Source organism: Oryzias melastigma, linkage group LG5 (genome assembly GCF_002922805.2).
Source record: "Oryzias melastigma strain HK-1 linkage group LG5, ASM292280v2, whole genome shotgun sequence".
Lineage (NCBI taxonomy): Eukaryota > Metazoa > Chordata > Actinopteri > Beloniformes > Adrianichthyidae > Oryzias > Oryzias melastigma.
The window spans coordinates 2,597,169-2,615,631 of NC_050516.1; the positions used below are offsets into that span (position 1 = coordinate 2,597,169).

An 18,463-nucleotide genomic window follows, 5' to 3' on the forward strand; every position below is an offset into this window, starting at 1 on the left:
GCCCCCGAGGGCAACCCACTGAAATTTTTACAATACAGACGTTTTCATGTTGGAGCCAGATGACGTCAGTAAGCAGGGATTGGTCTGAGTCCCTGTTTCTATGGCAACCCCATAAAATAACCCCAAAAATATGAAAAAAAAATAGGATTTGCAAAAACATTTTAAAAACAGGTTGTAGAATAAGAATTATTATGACTGAGTAGCAGCTGTTCATTTCTCTATAGAGGTCTATGAGATTTTGGCTTCTTGGAACCAACAATACTTTCAACTGGAACTCGAAGGGGGAGGAGTCACTCTGTCCAGTTCTCCTATACAATCAATTGTTCGATTAATTTAGAACTTATTTATAATATATTTGGATATACATGCTTAACTAGTTTCTGTTGAGCAACTTTAAAGTTTCAAAGCTATACATTAGGCTCTTTTCAGATATTAAACACATAAAGATAAATGTGTAAATACTGCTGCATTATTAGCATCCTGTCTCGGGCTGAGGATAATGAGGCTGAAGGTTTTCTTCAAAGCCTGCAGCTGATCCAGAAAGGCTGCATTCTGATGAGATCATATTTCTCTTTAATGGCTCACTATTGAACCTGGAACATTTAATATTCCTCCCTTTAGCTTTTAATAGGCTCTTAATAACCAAAGCTGTATTTTATCTTTAAGATGCTGAAGCGTGATATCTCTCACTGCAGGCTTTTAAAACTTTCCTACAGTAAAATGAGTGAAAAGTAGTTTTTTTTTACCGCTTGTTGCTCTGTAGGAAACTCATCTACATTAATTGTGAAGTTCTATTTCAACTTAATGCATTACATCATGTAGGACCAAACAAAGCATCAAATCAATGGGAACTTTTGGGTGAACTGCATTAGTTGAGACCCCCTTAACTCATTCTGAGGCCGCTCTGGTGGCTGTGGCAAAGCTCCCAATGTGATGATTAATGGCGTTATTAAACAGTTTAAAGAGGATGTGTGTTCTTGTGGCCGGAGCCAATTGAGGCTGATTAGTGAAGTGAAACAATGGAGTTGAATGAAGTGGAGCATGAGCGTGAATGTGGGAAGATAAGAGTACGAGGGGGGGCTGTGTGTAGTACAATAGTTGGGTGTTCTAGGATGTGAAATTGTATCTAGGGTGCACACCTTTACCCACAAATGTGGGTAAAGTTGACAAAAGTGTGTGTTTGTGAGTGTGTGACAGGCAAAGGTCAAACTGGGGACAGGTGGGAATAAACCAATAAGATGGAATCTAGTTTTCTCTGAACTGGAGGAGCGAGAGATGGATGGGGCGTGGGAGGAGGCGTGTAAAGAGGGCAAAGAAAGAAAGGAAAATTTCATTAATTTAGTTTAGAATGAAGGAAAGTGGGAGGCAGAATTTAAATAAATGGGGAACAAAAATAACAAAAGACGCGTGGGGAAACTTTGGAGAGGTGAAAAGAAGGGAGGGAAAATTAGGGGAATGAGACAGAATCGGGTGGAAATCAAATTAAGAAAAAGGAAAAGATGGAAAAAGAGAATAAAAAGAAAAGGAACAAGGAAGAGAAAATATGGAAATAAGGGTGTAAAAGAGTGAGATAAGGAATAAAGAAAGGACAGAAATCAAAGACGAAATAGAAAAAAATAAAGAATCTCATGGGAAGAGCAGAGAAGAGGTGAAACGAGTGGACGAGGAGCAGGAAGAGGAGGAGAGCTGGTGACAAAAACAGACCTCAGCAAACAAAAGAATGAAAAGGTGAGCAGCTAAATGGGAAAGTGAGGAACCATTGGGACAAATCGACATCTGCTCCCGAGATCCAATTAGAGCTCAACCTGAAACAGGCGTGCAGTCGCACAACTCACTTTATCACGACAATCCCTGTGTGCTCGAGAAGCGGGACTGAGCAGAGACACAAACACACAAACCCTGGAATCAGCAGCACTTAGCTGTGTAGTCAACAGCAGAGGAGGAGACATGAGATGAAAACATGCACAGACCGGGGCTGCTTTGGAGTCTGAACCCCCCCTCCCTCAGCATCAACACGCCCCCCACTCCAGGCTCCACTCTCACTCATGATCCACAGGAATAAAGAGAAGCATCATTTCCACTGTGGGCGGATTGCTTAGGGAGTGGCTCCTTTTGATTCTGACCGTTCATCCTCTGCTTGCCTGCTGACTGACCTCCATGAGCGTCTGCAGGCCTGCGCCGCTTCAGCACTGCCCCCTGCTGGACAGCCAGCAAACAACAACTCCACCAAGAAGACTAAGTTCCTTCTGACTTTCAAAAAAATGCTTATCTTGATGCTCTACTCTATATTTCGTTTCCAAATATACAAAGTTAAAGTCTTAATAGAAAATAAAAAATATTTTTTAATCACTGGAGCTTCAAAAATTGCAGTAAGAACATTGTGGAATATTTTTTTCGCATTTTGTTAAGAAATGATAAAATTCTTTAGATTCCTTTTTCTCATTGAAATATGAAATAAATATTCTCTTGACGAGCTGCAGTGGACAGGTACATTTAATAAAATACCAATAATTTCCCAACTTTCTGCTCCTATTTCACTTTTTCATGTCAGTTAAAGTCCTTCTGAAAAGGGTTTTAAACACTTCATTTTAACAGAAGGAAAAAAATAAATCTGAAAAACTCTAAAAATGTTCTCTGGCAGCTTCAAATTAATTATCCATAAAATAGACGTGAGTGTTTGCAGCCTGTCAGGCTGAAGTGAGGTTGCAGAAAGAGACTTTTTTTTTTCTAGCTAGAACATCACATCAGCGGAGACATGCAGCACTTTACTGGAAGTGCCGGCTTGTTACTGGGTGTTCTCAAAACACTCACAAAAAAAAATGATTATTTGTGTGTGTGACTGGGTAAGGAAGAGGCCAAAGAGCTGTTGCTCGTAGATGCAACAGCTTTTGTCTGGCTGCGACCTCTCTTTTTGCCTCCAGCATAAAGATGAAAGGGACTAACCAACATCACTATGAGCACACACTCTGTAACACACACACTTCTCCAGCTCCATCAGCTCTGCACCTTGTTTCTCCATCAGTACGTGCACCATCAGCAGAAGGCGTCGTCACCCGGTGTTACCGGATCGAGCGGCGGCTGGTTTCTCTCAGTCCCCCAAACTGGAGCAAAATGTGACAGAAAGGAATGTTGCTATGGAAACAGTTCAGACAATTGCTATTGTCTCCCTCCAACTCTGCAGGTCAAGGCAGCGGGCATTACTGCTTCATAATCTTCCCATACACTGTATATATATATACATATATATATACAGGCCTTCTGGGAGGTGGAAGCTACAAATGTACAGCATGACAAGTGGCACAGTCTTAATATTTACTTTGAGTTTCAGATAAAACATGATATCTATAACACTTTCAGTCAAACTTTTCCAAAATGTATCTTTGTATTATATTCTGAGCAACAGAACACGGTTCTTTTTAGCTGTAAAGCTGCGCACGGTGATAAGATTGTTACAACAACTATGAAATCCTATTTCCGACGGTAGATTAGACATAAAAACATGGAGCAGGGACACTTTGATGGTCTCTTTGTCAACACGATTCACTGTATCACCTGTTAAGACTTTGCTCTTGTGTTCTGCTCATCTTTCAGAGGAAGGTTCAGCCTTTTGTCCCGGAGGTGTTCTGTTGGATTTGGAACCCCGCTGATCTCAGAGCCATAAAACCAGTTTCAAATGACTCCTGCCTGGTGTCACGCTGCATTTCAGGGCTCTAAGTGGACTGTGACACAGTGTGGGCAGGCTTGTACCTGCAGGGCCAGCACAGTCTGTAACTCTGAGCTTTTCTGTTTCAGAGAGATTTCCAAGAAATCAGCCTGTTTCCTTTTTCTAGGTTTATTTTTTGGGGCTGAGTTGTATAAAATTTGCAACTGATACATTAAAAAACCAAATATGTAACGTGTACATTATTTAAAAATATATATGTCTTATTTCCAAATGTTGCTCCTTAACATTTTTTCTCCAAATTCTTAAATTCCTCCACTTTGGGAAATGCAATATTACAAATCTGTTTTTTTTCTTTATTTAAATGATTTTTGTTAATTATCTCTCCAAACTCCAAAGACACTGAGCTGCAGAATTACCAGGATTCAACTAAATTTTTATTTTTTTTCAAAGGTGGACCTCCTGGTTGAGAGGTGATGGTGCTCCCTGATCTGCGCCTGTGGTCATTATGTTCAGCTCAGGCTGAAGAAGAGTCTTCATGCATGGAGAAGCCAGATAAGAGGAGTCAGTATGAAGTAAAAGCCACAGATAATGAGCTTCAAATGCCGTCTTTTGCTTCCTGAATCCTTCTCCTCCATGCCCATTTCAAAGAGACGGAATACAAGCAGATTCATCACAGCTCTGCTCGCAGGGATCATTTCTATTAAACACAAAAGACCGGAGAAAACATCTATCTGAATGTTTCATCAATCCTGGCTGGAGCCGGATGCTTAAAAAAAAATCCACAACTCAAATGTCCTTTTGATCAAAGCGTCTCGGAGGAAGAAGAAAAAAGGACAGCTGTGTGAAGATAATGCAGACAGATAATGCAAAGATTTATTTTCTGAATATTCTTTATTTTTTCTTCTGATAACTTTGATGCTCGGGGCAAAAAAATCAGAGAATCATGACGAGCGTTTCAATTCTGTACAAACCCAGAAAAGCAACAGTCAGACTGTGTTTCTGATAATTAAAGCGGTGTAAAAGCGGAGTGCTGTGAAGCTGCAAATCAAAGCGCTGGCAGAAACTGATTTATGAAACACGTGCCCATTTACAAAACAACTCTTTTGATTAACTCCGTGCTTTCACCTCACAAGTGGAGCATTGTGTGGGTTTTTTTTTACTGTAGATTCAAACCTCACATAAAGAGCTGCAGCGATGACAGCCTGCTGCCAAAAAGACTCCATTTAATCTGTAAAGACCAAACAAGAAGTTATTCATCAGATGCTTTTAGTGGGAAAAAAGCAGGGAGTTTTATCATTATTAAACATTTATGAAGTGTTGTGCAGCTAATTTGGAAGCATGCGTCTCAATTTTTCCTGCACTTAGAAGCTTTAGTGAGTAAAACGCTGCAAAGAAACTAGATTTTACTAAAGCTTTTTGAGCAAATCATTCTCCCAATGATTGTTGAATAGCTGATGAATTTAAACAAACTTTTCAGCATTTTTTCCTAATATATCTTTGAAGAAGTTTACAAAATTTTAAAATATGTTTTGTTTTGCTTGTAATATTTTGGCTATTGGTGCTCAATTACATTTATATGCACCAAACGGAATGACAGTTTATCATATCTATATAAAGGGGTGAATCGTGTGTGCAGATCTAAACTCTTTTGATTATAAATGGACTCGAACGTCACACCTTTCTCATTTTGAAACACTCGGGAGCGCCAACGAGTTTCAAAATTCAACCAGACACGGAACATACGATGCTCACATTTAGACTAAATGTTATTACGCAACAAAAAACATTCACAAAAATCTGAACAAAACTTATTTAAAGATCATTTTTGTTTTCATTTACAACTAGGAAGTCCACACTAAGATCAACCAAACCGTCTGAAGACGTGTTGGGATGGTTTGAGGTCCTGGTGGTGTAATGCACATGAGTGGTTTGGTGGGACAGCAACTCAATGCAAACAAAATATTTGTATGTATAGTTTAGATTTTAAAAAAAGGAAAATGGGGAGTTTGAAAAGTTAGAAGTCAGAACACCAATACAAAAGAGGATGAAACTGAAGTGAACTCAGAATGAATCATTAAGTCTTTTGAACAGTTGGTAAAGAATTAAAACATAAAATTGATTTAGTTTAGGTGTTTTAAAACAACCTGCAGTTCTGCCACAGGTAATAAGAGCAAACTATATTTGTGTGAGTCGACAAGCTTCTTCAGGGTAGTTTAAAGTAAAAGGGTACATTCATGAGCAACACCCGTATGGGTCAGGGGGTCTGATTCTGGCCATTTGGGGCCTTCACCACCAGCTGCTGCCACACAATAATAAGAACAAACGTCTCAAGATGACGCACTTATTAAACATTTGATTACTTTAAAGCTTCTGATCCCACTCAGAGAGTCGGATTCTTGCAGAGGAAGAACCGACTGGAGGACGGCTGGCCGAACGCAGCGAAGGGAAACCTCTGAGAAGAGCGGATCCTCTCGTCCACAGAGCTGTCATTAGTTCACTTGAATGCAGCTCCATCTCTGGCAGCCACAGATGAAAGATTTCCACCAGTGAAAGCCTGATGAAATCCAGCCTCCTCCGAATCGTTTCCGTCTTTAGTGACCACATTTCTATTATTAAGACTAAAGGAAATTCATGTCTGAGAGGTTCACCGCGACAGCTTTCAGGTTTAAAGGATCTCTGTGTGGCGTCAGCGGCAGCCGCAGTGGAAGTCGGCGTTGGGGTCCTTCAGGAGCTTCTTGCGGTCCACGTGCAGGCAGTCTAGGTGGTACCAGGCGTCGCACACGTCGCACTGGATCCACTGAACCGTGTCCTGCTGGGGGAGCCGGCACCGCGGCGCCGCACACGGCTCCACCGCCCCGCCCACCGCGCCCTCCTCCTCTTCCTCCTCATCCTCGTCGTCAGAGGAAGAAGAGCCGGACGAGGAGCCAGAGGAGGAAGAAGCCGAGGAGGTGGAGGAGGAAGAGGAGGAGGAAGACGGGGAGGGCGGGAAGGGGCGAGGAGGGAGGGGATGTTTCCTGGGTCGGCCTCGTCGTTTACTGAAAAGACAGGAAGAGCAGGTTAACAAAAATAGCTGCTTTAATTAAAGCCGCCGTCTGTTCACGTTCTCTGTGAGATCACACCCACCAGCAGAACAGAACGCCACAGGGGGGAGGAGCTTCTAACCTGAGACAGGAGGTGAGACGCCACCTCATAGCAACATCTGTCATGTTGTTTTTAGAATCATCTCACCTTGTCGGATGATGAAACCGGTTGAGCTGCATCCTGCCTCCTCTCTCCTCTGTCCGCATCCTCACAGAGGGCGGGGCCAGGCTGTAGTTTTCCCCGCCCACCACCAGAGGGGAGAAGACCGGCGCGCTGTTGGCCCGGCGCCGCCCTCTCTGTGCCGCCGGCGAGCAGTGGGCGGGTTTGCGCTGGCGGAAGGTGCTGATGTTGCCGCGCACCATCATCCTGACGCGCTGCGAGCCCTGCACCTCCTGCTTGTGGACAGCCAGGCTGCTGATGGAGGTCTGGAGGAGCGGCTGGTTGAGGTGGCTGTTGGTCACGGCGCCGTGGAAGCTGCCGATGGTCCTGATGCCCACGGGGAAGGGCTTCGTCTCCAGCGGCCTCCGGATGGCGTTGTGGCTCGTGGCCTGCAGAGGGGGAGGGGCCGGGGAGCTGAACCCCTCCGACTCAGACTTGTAGAGCCGCCGCCTCTTCTTCGGCCGCGCTCTCGCCGTTTCATCCACGATTCTTGTCAAAGCTGACAAAAAAAGAAAATCTCTGATTTAATAAAAATATCAGACATGATGTCAAAACTACAGATAAAGTTTTTGACCGTTACCTCCTCGACCCCTGGGCTCATCCGAGCTGTCGTCCTCCAGGAGGACAGTGTGCGCAGACTTCCTCCTGCTCCTGGACGCCGCCGGCACAGGCTTTGCCGTGGGCACTGGGGCGGCGGTGGAGAGGGCCGGGGGCGTGGAGGGAGGCAACAGGGAGGCGAAGCCCACAGAGGGAGGAGGAGGGGAGGAGCATCCGGGGTCAGAGATGGTCCCCTCGTGGCTGTGGCTCCTCTTGAAGGTCCAGGCGCTGCCCTTCATCTTACTCAGGCTGCCGATGGAGTTGAGGATGACGGTGGCGCGGTTGATGGACAGCTTGGACAGGTCCAGGTTTGTCGTCACTTTTCGGTCCAAGTTGGTTCTAATCCGGTTCTGCAAGTCGGAGGAGAACATTCCCGCCTGAAAAACAAGAAATACAAGAATTATAATAAAAAAGGACAGAAAAAAGTGAATGACTTTAATTTTTTTTTGCTGGAAAATGAAGAAAACACTTAGAATCATCATTAATATGTTTAGTGTTTGGCTATATTTTGTGCATCAGAATGTTTTAACAAGGAAACCACATTTTCCATATAAACCTGAGTTTTAAATCAAACATATAAACAAGAAATCTGTTGATTTTTATCTGCTTTTATCAAAAAAGATGAATTTGCTGACGCACTGAAGCTGTGTGAAGAAGAGAAGAAAGCCTGTGCTGTGATGAAAGGGAGGCTTTAATCCAAACTACTTTACAAAAAAAATAAAAAAAACTTTCAGAAGTAGAGCTGAACTTTCAGTTTTTACATTATTTCAATGTTAAAATAGAGTATTTCAGCTCCAACAAAAGACAAAATGTTTGTTAAGGTTGAGCAAAAGTGGCAGAACAAGAGGGACGTCTGTGGACAGGAAGGTGTTGAAAAGACGAGCAGAAACGTGTAAGACTGCCCCCTCTGTCAGACTTTGGTATTACAGGCAAATCCTATTTTATTCAACATTAAGAAACATGTCTAAGGAATTATTAACTATTTTTGCTAGATTTAAAGAAAAAAGTAAAACTGGTTAAACTTCATTATTTGAAGTTCTAAAAAAATCTAAGTATTAAACATTTGCTAATTTAACTTTTTTAATTACTAACGTTTTTTAATTTCTTTTTTGTGGGAAAATTATCTGACATATCCACAGATTTGTGAACTAAATTATATATTATCACCTTATGCAATTATTAATAATTCATAGACCGATACAGATATACCTGCAGAACATCGCTATTCTGCAAAAAAAGGCAGATTTTACTTATTTGATGCACTTTTTTAAATATTATAAAAAACTTTGACACAGATTATGATCATTTTTGCTAATGCTTTGCAATAATTCCAGAAATTTGACTTTTTTAATGACAAGCTTGATGTTAATAGTTTGTTTTTGGTTTGGTAAAAAAACAAAAATGAAAAAGCCGAGGAATTATTTTTGTTAAGAAAACATTTTCTACATTTAAGTTCACATTAGTTGAAAATATTCTGAGATTTTGAAATTTGGATGAATCATTTTCTACTTTTTTTTTTACATGTTTGATGTCTGGGCTGATGTTTGCTTGCGTTCAGATCCTCCTCTGATCCGGTAGCTACCTTTGGAATTGTGATGGCATCAAAATCCAGCGGGCGAACTTTGACCTTCTGGAAGAGGAAGTAGAACTCTGGGCTTCCTGAAGAGGAATGACCCCCAAAGACCAACGTGTCGCCATCAGAAAGCTCCCACAGGATGCTGGACTGGAGGCGCACTTCGTTGACCCACGTGCCTAAAAGCATAAGAAGAAGTTTAGAGATTTTCAGCATAAATCACAGAAAGCGAAATGTAACCTGAGGCCAGACAGTCAGACTCATTTTAATATACAAGTGTCAGACAAACCATCAAGCAAGAGGAGCTCTGAAATGATCGTTTGTTGACTATCAATATGTTTACCGCTCGCAGAATTCACAGCAAATGTCGACCAGCCGGCGAGACGGAACTAAACTAAAAGAGCTGGAAGGCAACAAGACAATCAAGCGTCCGCGGCGGCAGCGCCGCACGCGCCGCGAATGCCAAAGTAGGTCCGAGAGCAAACGCGGCGTACGGGGGAAGCAGACTGTGAAATTACTTGAACGTTTAGACAGTCGGAGTGGAGTTCAGCTGTGGAGTCTGTCAGTCAGTGACGGCGGGACGCTCCGCTCTACGCCTTCATCTCTCACATCTGATTCTCCAGACGGGTCCTAAATGCTTTCTTCCATCCTCACGTTTCTGTTTTTGTACACCTGTTGGCTTAAGTTGAAAAATCTTCTCACTAATTGCACTAAATTGTCAGTGTGAACACTTGGAATTAAACAATTTGCTCACAATTTGGTGCAAACTTCAATCTTTGGATCATGGTTTTATTACAGTTAGATTGTGTATTAGAAAATAACAAAAAAAAGTGAAAATTCAGAAAAATCTTTTTTTTTTTTTTAATTTGGCAACAAGCAAGAAACAATAAAGAAAACTCTAAAGTTGGTTCATACTAAGCCTATAATAAAACAAGAAATCCTTCCACACTTTTGACATAAACATATTGGTCTGCAGTAGGAATGCAACAATTCACTTAACAATTTGGCTTATTGGTGCAACATAGGATTTGGTTTAAAAAAAACATACAAAAAAATATAATCACAGGAGCATTTCAGGCTTTTTAAATAATTTTTTCTACTTTATTTGCTCCAAAACATCAGTTTTCTTCATTTTGATATTATTTGTGATTTTAATCATTTAAAACTTTCTACATATTAGGTCAATTTAACTACATTCATATTTTTACAACAAAGGTTTACAGTTTTAAATAATTTCACAATTTTGTGCTGAATCCTTGACAACTTCTCACTTTAATATATTTGTTTCCACTTTACTAATTTCCAAAAAAATAAGAAATCTTAATAAGATTGAAGTTTTAATAATAATCTGATTGATTGATGTCACTTATTTCCTGCCTTATTTTGAGTAATCCATCGTCTGCTGGTGAGGAGCTGCTAAAATGACCTTTTTTTGTCTTATTAAAGGTCATTTAGCATCACCTGACAACATCACAAACTGCAGCTCTCCTCAAATCCAGCAACCATGTAGCACTTTAGCACTTTTTAATAATAAACTAGTGTATATGTTCATGCACAGTTGGAAGCCACAGCTTGTACACTTGCAAATTCCCACCAGCACATGATTAACGCCTGACAGGCTGATGGGGGGAAAAAAAAAAGAAAAAAGTGCAGCACAAGCAGATGGTGACTCTTTAACTTTCAAGGTTCGATCTCCAGCAGTTCTATAGATTCTGCTTTAGAGATTTTCTAGAATATTTGTAGACCTTTTAGTTAACGCCGTTGGTTTGCTTCCTTTCTCTCAGAAGTGCTCAGATTTCCTCTAAGGCGGCGTGTTTCACTACCAAAATGACTGGTGTGAACGCTCCCCTCATAACTAGTGTGTGAGACTCGTGCCTCCTCACCATGACTGCTCCTGTCCTTGATGTGCACCCTCCAGCCCTCCTCCTGCTGCTCCCCGTCAGCGTCGCCCGCCTCCTTCTCGGCGTGCAGCTCGGCGTGGATGCGGGACACCAGCGCAGACTCCAGCGTGACGTCACACAGCTCCGCCGCCCGGCCCAGCCGGAACACAGAGTGGTTCAGCGCCGGCCTAAACGTGTACAGGTCCCGGGCGGAGTCGCCCGTCGACAGCCCGATCCGGAGCAGCTGGAAGCACGGCTGCGCTCCGGTCAGCATTTCTGCAGACTTCATCTATCTGCCACCTTTAATAGCCCCCCGCCCCACCTCAGTCCTGGGGCCACCCTCAAGCTGTGACAGCCCCCCCCTAAGTTACAGGAGGCGATCCATCCTCAGATTCAACTCTAGTGTAGAGGAGAAGCTAAACTGAAAGTGTTAGAGCTGACAGCTGACATGAAAGCAGGCCTCCACATAAAAATAAAGTGAAAGCAACACAAGCAAAGGTCACAGGCAAGAGCAGCAGCTTCCAGCAACAGGTGCCTGCATTAGTATGCAGAGCTGCTGTCCCAATGCGCATATATGAATTAATAATGAGGATTTAGAGCACTGTACGGGACAGTGAAAGGTGGAAATGAACCCCGACTCAGACAGACCAGATCCCCCCTGGGGTGCAGAGCATGAGCCGCATTGATGTGGACAGCAGGTGCATTGGAGCACTAAACTAAAGCCTAAAGGGAAAAGGTGACAGAGGAAGCCTTTGGGTGGTGCTTTCTTCTTCTTCTTCTTCTTTTTTTTAGTGTTCAAAGATGCAGAAAGCTCTGTTTTGCATGTTTGTGGGAGTTAGAAGGATTAAAATCCCAGACATCCAAGTCACGAGTGGAAAGCCTGACAGGCTTCAACAGCTGTCTGATCTGCAGAAACAGGAGGGGGAACGAAAAACAAAAGAATGGGATTAATTGCCCCGCTTAGTGTCAGAATCCGCCTGAGCTTTGTGAAATATTTGACACATTTCACAACATAAAGACCTCACGTGACTCAAACTGAAGCAGAAACTGTTAATCTGTGAGCAAAAGTTAGATTTTAAAGTATATCAACTCGCGAGAGCGAACGGGATCAAGACAAAGAATGACACAGCAACTAACCTAAATCAGCACTAACTTTCAAAACTACTTATTTTCACAATAAAAGTTCATAAAACATCGATAATATTGATGGTTTTAATCGATCGAAGTGAATCTGAGACTATACTGGCTGGAAGATGTCCTGCTCCTAGTTGTGGGCTCGTGGCTCGGAAGCAGGATCAGCTAGCTGACGTTAGTTCCTTGTAGAACAAAATAGTCAGAGCGTCCACTTACGACAAAACGCGCCGATTTCACGGAAGATAATTTCCAGAAAGACTCCGAACAGCTTCATTGGCGACTCAGCTCCCGAAATAAACTCACAAGTTTTGTATTAAAAGTATTTTTATAAAGTATTTCATCCCCGCTGCTGTCCGGCGGGGGAGCACTTCTTCGCCTCTGTCCTCCCAGGAGGAAGTCCTTTGAAATTTGGCGCGCCACTCCCGAGGCTTCCGTGCGCTTCAAATGACGTAACTTCCTGTTTTTGTCCCGATTGGCTGAAGGCCAAGATGGCGCCTTCTGCTCCGCGCGGGAGGGGCCGTCGGAGCTTCATGACAGACTGGTTTCCCCTGATTTAACTAAACAAGCTTTTAGAACCGTTTTAGTAGAAATACCGGTTTTTATGCTACACTTGTCTTTATACATTATTATTTATTTGTGGTAAAATAAGAAACATTGGGAATGTCTTTTATTTTGGATTGACTATTCATTTTTAACTTTTTACCAAATAAGTTTTATGCATCATCTTTTTGAAGAAATCAGAGCGTGGAAATTTGACATCTTTAATGCAATTTTATACCAAAAATGATCTTGTTCAACATACATTTTTAATAATGCACAATTTAGATGATCTTCATTGTGTGCATAACATTCACAAGTATATCCGTCTTGCAAAAGAGAAACAAACAATGAAAGTTACATTTATGAATCAATGTAGTTAGATTTCAACTCATATTATTATGTTTAGAATCAGAATCAGAATTTCCTTTATTTTTATTGTGTCCACACAAAATTAGGATGCTTCCAATGTATCTAAAATTATTTAAAACTCAGGATAAAAAATATGGAGTTTACTTTCAAATTTCTAATGAAATTGTTGAAATCACAAACTCAAAGTCCATCTCAAAGAATTACCTTTTGTTGACTTGGATATGTGTGGGATACTGTTTGCAAACTTGAAGGTCATTTCTGATTTGATGGAAAATAATCGAAAGGTTTTGGGGATATTGGCTGACGTCCATCCTGCAAGTTGTCACACTTAACAGCAAAATATTAGAGAATGTATGAAAAATAATCCCAGAAATGACATTGTGCAACTTTTGAATAATTTATTTATTTCCTCTCTGAGAAGTAATTTTTTACTCCCCTTGCTACCTGCATTAATGGCACCTGTTTAAACTGGTAATGTGTTTTAAAAGACACCTATCCACACCCAGTCAGACTGCAACCTCTCTATAAAGTCCAAAGAACTGTCAAAACACACCAGGGACAAGGTCGTAAAATTGAACTAGAATTGGATGAACCATTCTACTATAAGCAAGCAGTATGATGAGAAGAGATTGACTGCATGGAGAAAATGTAAAAAAAAAAAAAAAAAAAAGATTTTTCAGGCAATTGCCTTTCACCTTTGGCTCCATAAGATCTCTGGTGGAGTACAAATGATCTAACAAGCAGAGAGGAAACAGCCCAGAACTAAACAGGGGGAACTGGTCTATTATACCTATAAATTATTTAAAGATCAAACAATGTGATTTCCTGGATTCTTGCTATTAATTCTGTCTCAGTTGAAGTGCATCTATGAGAAACATTGCTAATTTCTCTTAGCTCAAATTACAGAATTTGTAGTTTTTTCATTATCTATTTTCTGAAAGGTTCTCTTACTGACTCCCCAACCCCCTCCTCAGAGTGCAGATGAATGTCTTGCAGATGCTCATCATCTTTAAAAAAATGTGTGTTTTAATGAATTTATCTGATTTTTTATGCTGTTTCTTAACTCTTCTCTCCTGCTGAGGTGAATCTTCCTGTCATCATGGAAGCACATCCACAATTTTGACAGCCCTGGATTTTCCCATCTGCCTAGTTGGTTTGCACCAAGTTATAAGAAGGTTTTGCTCATAAAAGTAACAGTTTACTTTATTAATATAATTAATTTATAATTTAATATGACTATGGGATGGTTGTTGCTGTTGATCTTTTTTCTGCATTTGCACCAGTTAGTTTCAGCAGTGAGCAAAGATTAACAAGATCAGGATCTATTTAACAGATTTCTGGAGAATTATGTCTAATAAAGAGATCTTTATTGAGAAGGAAAATAATTGAACATGCACGCTGTAGCATCCCCCACTTCTAATACAAAGGAAACAACAAGCTAATAAGCTCAGCATGAAGAAATTATGCATCCAAAAAATTAATGTGAAAGTTTGAATGCAATGAAGAGAAAAAGGACATTTAAAAAAGCAGAAACCCACTGTGGAAGTGCTAAAAAAAACTCAATTTAATTTCAAGGTTGAGTCAAGCTGAACATTGGGTTTCAGCTGTTAAAATTTCAGTTTCAGTGATTCATCATTTTGTCATTTACAGGTAAATGAAGGTTAAAGTTTTGTTCTTTGAACCTGTCCGCTGCTCTGCAGACAGTTTCTGGTTCTGAAAAGAAGACATAAAGAGCTTTGGTTAAATTCAGAGTCTCTCCACTGTAATTTATGTCACTTTTTACGCCTAAATGAAGATTTTATTTTATTATTTAACCTTTTTTGCACTTGAAATTTTATAATATTTCAGATTATGCTGTGATTGAATATTACCATGTCTGTTTATAGGATGCTGTCAAACATAAAAAAAACTTCTTGAACAGATCATTGAAATGTATATTTTTCACATCGCTGAGTGTTTGATGCATAAGTAGTTGTTTTACCTGTTATATAACTAAGTTTAGGGACCAATTCTAACACAAGCTCTGTCTCTGGCAACACGTTCTTCAGAATCAAGTAGGTGTTTTTTCAGTGTCTTCCAGTGACAACAGCCTCACAGGTGATGGGAATTCACAAACACAAAACTGAAAGTTCATTCATAGCATGAGAATGCAAAAACCTGCAGCTCTTTAAATCCCACAATCTTTAATTTCACAATCAGCTGCGTTTGACTGATCGTAATCTGCTGTCTTCTGTTTCAGAGAAACTGCTGCTGGTTTTCTTCCTTTGGTGAGGGTTTTTCACAGCCCACTAATCCTCCATTGAAGCTCAAACACGAGTGTCACTGTATGAAATGGAAATGCTACCAAAAATAAAAACATTCTGCATTTATCTCTGTTGAAAATGTTTTTATTTGAATCATTCATTCATTACAGAAAAGGAGAAGCTTTACAAAAGTCTGTGCAGGACGCCAAGAGGTCCCATCTTGACTGCTGCGCATAAACAAAGACTGATTTCTTTTTTTCAAGCAAACAAGGGTTATATATGAATGCTAATAAATATATTTGAAAAAGAAACAGTGGAGACTGAATCATTGACTTTAAACAGATCACGTTTTTTAAACAACAAACTGTTATAAGAATCAGATGTGTTCAACCGCTCAAACACAACTACAAAATCACAAACTTTATAATTTATGCAAAATTTGAATAAATACGTTTTTTTTTTTATTTATTCTGATTTTTGTGACAGGTTTTGGAGAAGCGTGCATCCTTTCTCTTTTGAAGTAACTTATTGAACATTGCTAACAGATCAATATACAAATATTTTTCAGCTGTGATTTTCCATCCTAATAAAGTGTGCATGTGCATCTCTTTTATGTATTTAGTTGCAGAAGTTTTTGCAGTTGCAGATTTTGAAAAGAAGGAATACAAACGCCATCCAGTGACAAAACGAGGTAAGTTCAAACCCTGTAACAGGCACAAACTTTGGACTATTTCATAAAAAAAACACTTAAATTTGTCTCAGACACTTTCAGAATAATGTTGCATTCAAATACAATCTGGATATAACAGTTTCCAAACTCCAATAAGAGAAAATACTCAATTTCAAGGTCAACAAAGACTGTATTCAAAAGTAAGAGCATCCATTACAAGACGCTTTTGAATCAGATACAACCACAAACTGAAGGAGAAAAACAAAGCCAGCTGGAGATCCTGTGTTTTGAAACATGTCGTCATTCTTCAACAGCAGGAAAGCAGCTCCTCCAGAAGAAAAGAGCTCTGTCTTTTCTGCTCGGTGTTAAATGAGACAGAAACACATTACAGCAAGCACCTTCAGCTACTCGAAGTGGCGTGGAGTCCTCGCTGTGAAAGGTGCTTTTCTGCATCATCTCAGAATCCACAGATCACAACAGAGACCAGCTGGATAGAAAAAAAGAGCATTTTTGCCTGATTGCTGTTTACTTTCTGTCCATCCCACAGGTCTGCTGCAACATTCTGTTTAAAGACATTAATTCTATTAAAAACGATTACAGAAACACATTTCCCCTCAGCTTTTGCATAAAAGCATTACCTGAAGCTGGGAGTAATGATGCAGGGCAGATATGGGACTTCGGAAGCATAAATGCTTTATCTTCTAGATTAACCTGGAGAAGGAATTCTGATGAACAGTGAATAATTTATTCATTCATTATTTAGAAAAATCCCTTTTTTTGTTAAATACTGTGCTCACCGAGTGATCCGAAAGTCAAGGGGATAAGAGCTTCTCCAACAATCATTTACAAATCAAGGAGGCGACAAACGCCCCGAATCTGACCTGGAAATCCTTCAGCTTAACGGCTCTCACAGCCAGAAAATGGTGAGGTTTGTGTCAAACCCAATTTCCTATAATAATCATAAATATTAGGGAAGTGTAGAAGTGGAGACTATGATTTATGCTTTTCATCGTTTGCTTTGGAATTACATGGAGGACTATATTAACAGAGGAGCCAATCTGCCCACACATAGATCAGCACTTCTGCTCGGAAAGGCTTTGGAAATTGCAGCTCAGGTGTGTAATGAAACAGGAAGCATGAGAGTGAGGGTGGATGGCGGAGGGTGAAATCCTTTCACAAAGCCTTCATCAGCTGTGATTGTCTGAACTCCCCGTGTTATTATTCCAGCAGGAGTTTCCAGAAATTCAAAGGAGGCCCTTTAACATGCACGGCGCTTAAATGCCATAAAAACAATAGTAATTGCGCAGATTAAATGGTTCATGTTCAGAAACATACATTTGTAAAAGTTCAGCGCTGTTGTAGTTGAAGAAGGAAAAGAGCCTCACCACCGTCGTTTCAGTCAGAAGCTTGCACTACTGTCACCAGACAAACATCACACAGGCCTGGCTTTTAATTCACTGCAGGCTTTGCAGTGATTGCATCTCCACCTGCTGAGGGAAACTCTGATGAAAGGATTTCACAGAGGCTCGCCGAAACCCAGAACTCCACATGAGTCGGGCAGAGCTCCTCCCAGCTGAAGGCAAAGTCTTCTACCTACTGTGGATGTGCGGTTAAAGGTTCAGCATCTCAACAATACAAAAGTCTTGCATAAGCCTTGCAGTAAAAAAACACAACTTTTTTATGCTATTCACATGCAGCTCATATCTATTTATTTACAAGAGAAAAGATCAGACCATCAAGAGTGACCTACAGTTGGATGTGCCGTTTGAGTCTTCTATGGATGTAACGGTTGTTTTAGTGCTTCTATCAGTTATATTGCTTCTTACTTCACTACAAATATGCAAACTACCATTCATTGTAGAAAGACATGTCATTACTATTTTATATATTTTAATATTTACAAATCTACAAGTTGAACTCCTCCTTTCATTGTGAACAGATAAGATTTCCCTGAAAACAGTGGAAATGTATTTTCCATCTCGGTTTCATGGGATGTGTCCGTTCTTTTACACACAACTAGTTCACGCTACACTGATTTTCTTTCTTTTTTTGCTCATTATATTGTATTTATAATACCTGCTTTTCTGTATTTATCTTTATGAAAAAACATGCAAAAATGTTGTGCTTTTTTCTACTTGACGAAACATTTCCAGTGCAGTAATACTTCAGACTGTTTTACAGGTGCACAGTCTTAACAACATAACATTTTCACGTCTATTTTTCAGCCCAAATGACCCTTAAGCCTCGTTTCCACTGAGCGGTCCGGTCCGGTAAGGATTAGCACGGTACGGTCAAGTTAATTCTTAGGAGCGTTTCCACTCAGTTAAGCCTCGCTTCCTCTGAGCGGTTTGTTTTCATGCATGGTGTAGACCGCTAGCATCATTGTAGTGCGACGACTAGAAAAGCAACAATGGAGGTCCTCCAGCAGCTTGTCTTTTTATTGCTTTACTTCTGGTACGTCGTGTACAACAGGAATTTAATGTTGTTTGAAAGAAGATTGTGGTCGGCTAAGAAGAATACCGCAAAGAAAACTGCTGGAAACTAATCACTTAG

At 40.6% G+C, this 18,463-nt stretch overlaps 1 protein-coding gene across 1 annotated transcript; it reads right to left on the minus strand.

Moving 5' to 3' along the window:
• Nucleotides 1–4,813: 4,813 nt before the first annotated feature.
• On the minus strand, nucleotides 4,814–11,271 carry tcf19l (transcription factor 19 (SC1), like). Its single transcript, XM_024269740.2, has 5 exons — nucleotides 10,958–11,271; nucleotides 9,084–9,253; nucleotides 7,485–7,878; nucleotides 6,893–7,403; nucleotides 4,814–6,699 (listed from the first exon to the last, which is right to left on the minus strand). The coding sequence occupies exons 1-5, from the start codon at nucleotides 11,241–11,243 to the stop codon at nucleotides 6,351–6,353; spliced, it is 1,710 nt and encodes a 569-aa protein (XP_024125508.1). The 5' UTR covers nucleotides 11,244–11,271; the 3' UTR covers nucleotides 4,814–6,350.
• Nucleotides 11,272–18,463: the final 7,192 nt, after the last annotated feature.

Bases quoted from the DNA above. Each gene is read 5' to 3' on its own strand.
- tcf19l (XM_024269740.2), bottom strand. From the start codon at position 11,243: ATGAAGTCTGCAGAAATGCTGACCGGAGCGCAGCCGTGCTTCCAGCTG. The intron at 7,879-9,083 runs GTAGCTACCGGA...CTTGTTTTTCAG, and splicing joins ATGCCATCACAATTCCAAAG to GCGGGAATGTTCTCCTCCGA. The intron at 7,404-7,484 runs GTAACGGTCAAA...TTTTTTTGTCAG, and splicing joins TGAGCCCAGGGGTCGAGGAG to CTTTGACAAGAATCGTGGAT.